General features: G+C 35.1%; 1 protein-coding gene across 1 annotated transcript in view; it reads left to right on the forward strand.

Moving 5' to 3' along the window:
* Positions 1-524, forward strand: part of LOC119585430 (ribosome biogenesis protein BMS1 homolog) — a gene marked incomplete in the record, with an annotated part of 34,374 nt that overhangs the window by 3,226 nt on the left and 30,624 nt on the right. The window contains 1 exon segment of the mRNA XM_037934088.1: positions 197-395. Within this exon segment, the coding sequence (XP_037790016.1) occupies positions 220-395 (176 nt within the window).

Here is a 524-nt window from a genome sequence, read left to right on the forward strand (position 1 = left end):
TTGTTTTTTTTGTGGAATAACAGAACCCGGAAAATAGGCCCGAGAAAGTATAAAATTTCATATGAAAAGCGAAGTTACACTGGAGAAGCCAGCATAACATAACCAGTGTCCATTAACCATTGTCGAAGATTTTAAACCGTATGTCACATGGCCTTGTAAGTATGCAAATTTTAATGTGAGTAATAATTTATTTCAGAGAGGAGAATCAAAACATTGAAAATGGCTGAAGAAATTGATTTTGACAAGAAAAAGGCTCATAAAAAGCGTCATGCAGGACGAAAAGCAGAAAAGAAAGCAGAGAAAAACAAGCATGTGCAAGACTTGACAGCAAAACAGAGAAACCCAAAAGCCTTTGCCTTTCATTCAGCAGTGAAGGCTCAGAGGACATTTGTAAGGTGAGTCACAATTAGCTTTTTTTCCACAATATATATTTATTTAAAAAATAAGCATAGATGAACCATAAGATCAGTCTGTACCGTCACCCTTTATCACTTTGTCATAATAGATCTACTATCAGAACTTTG

Source organism: Penaeus monodon, chromosome 19, assembly GCF_015228065.2.
Source record: "Penaeus monodon isolate SGIC_2016 chromosome 19, NSTDA_Pmon_1, whole genome shotgun sequence".
Taxonomy (NCBI): domain Eukaryota; kingdom Metazoa; phylum Arthropoda; class Malacostraca; order Decapoda; family Penaeidae; genus Penaeus; species Penaeus monodon.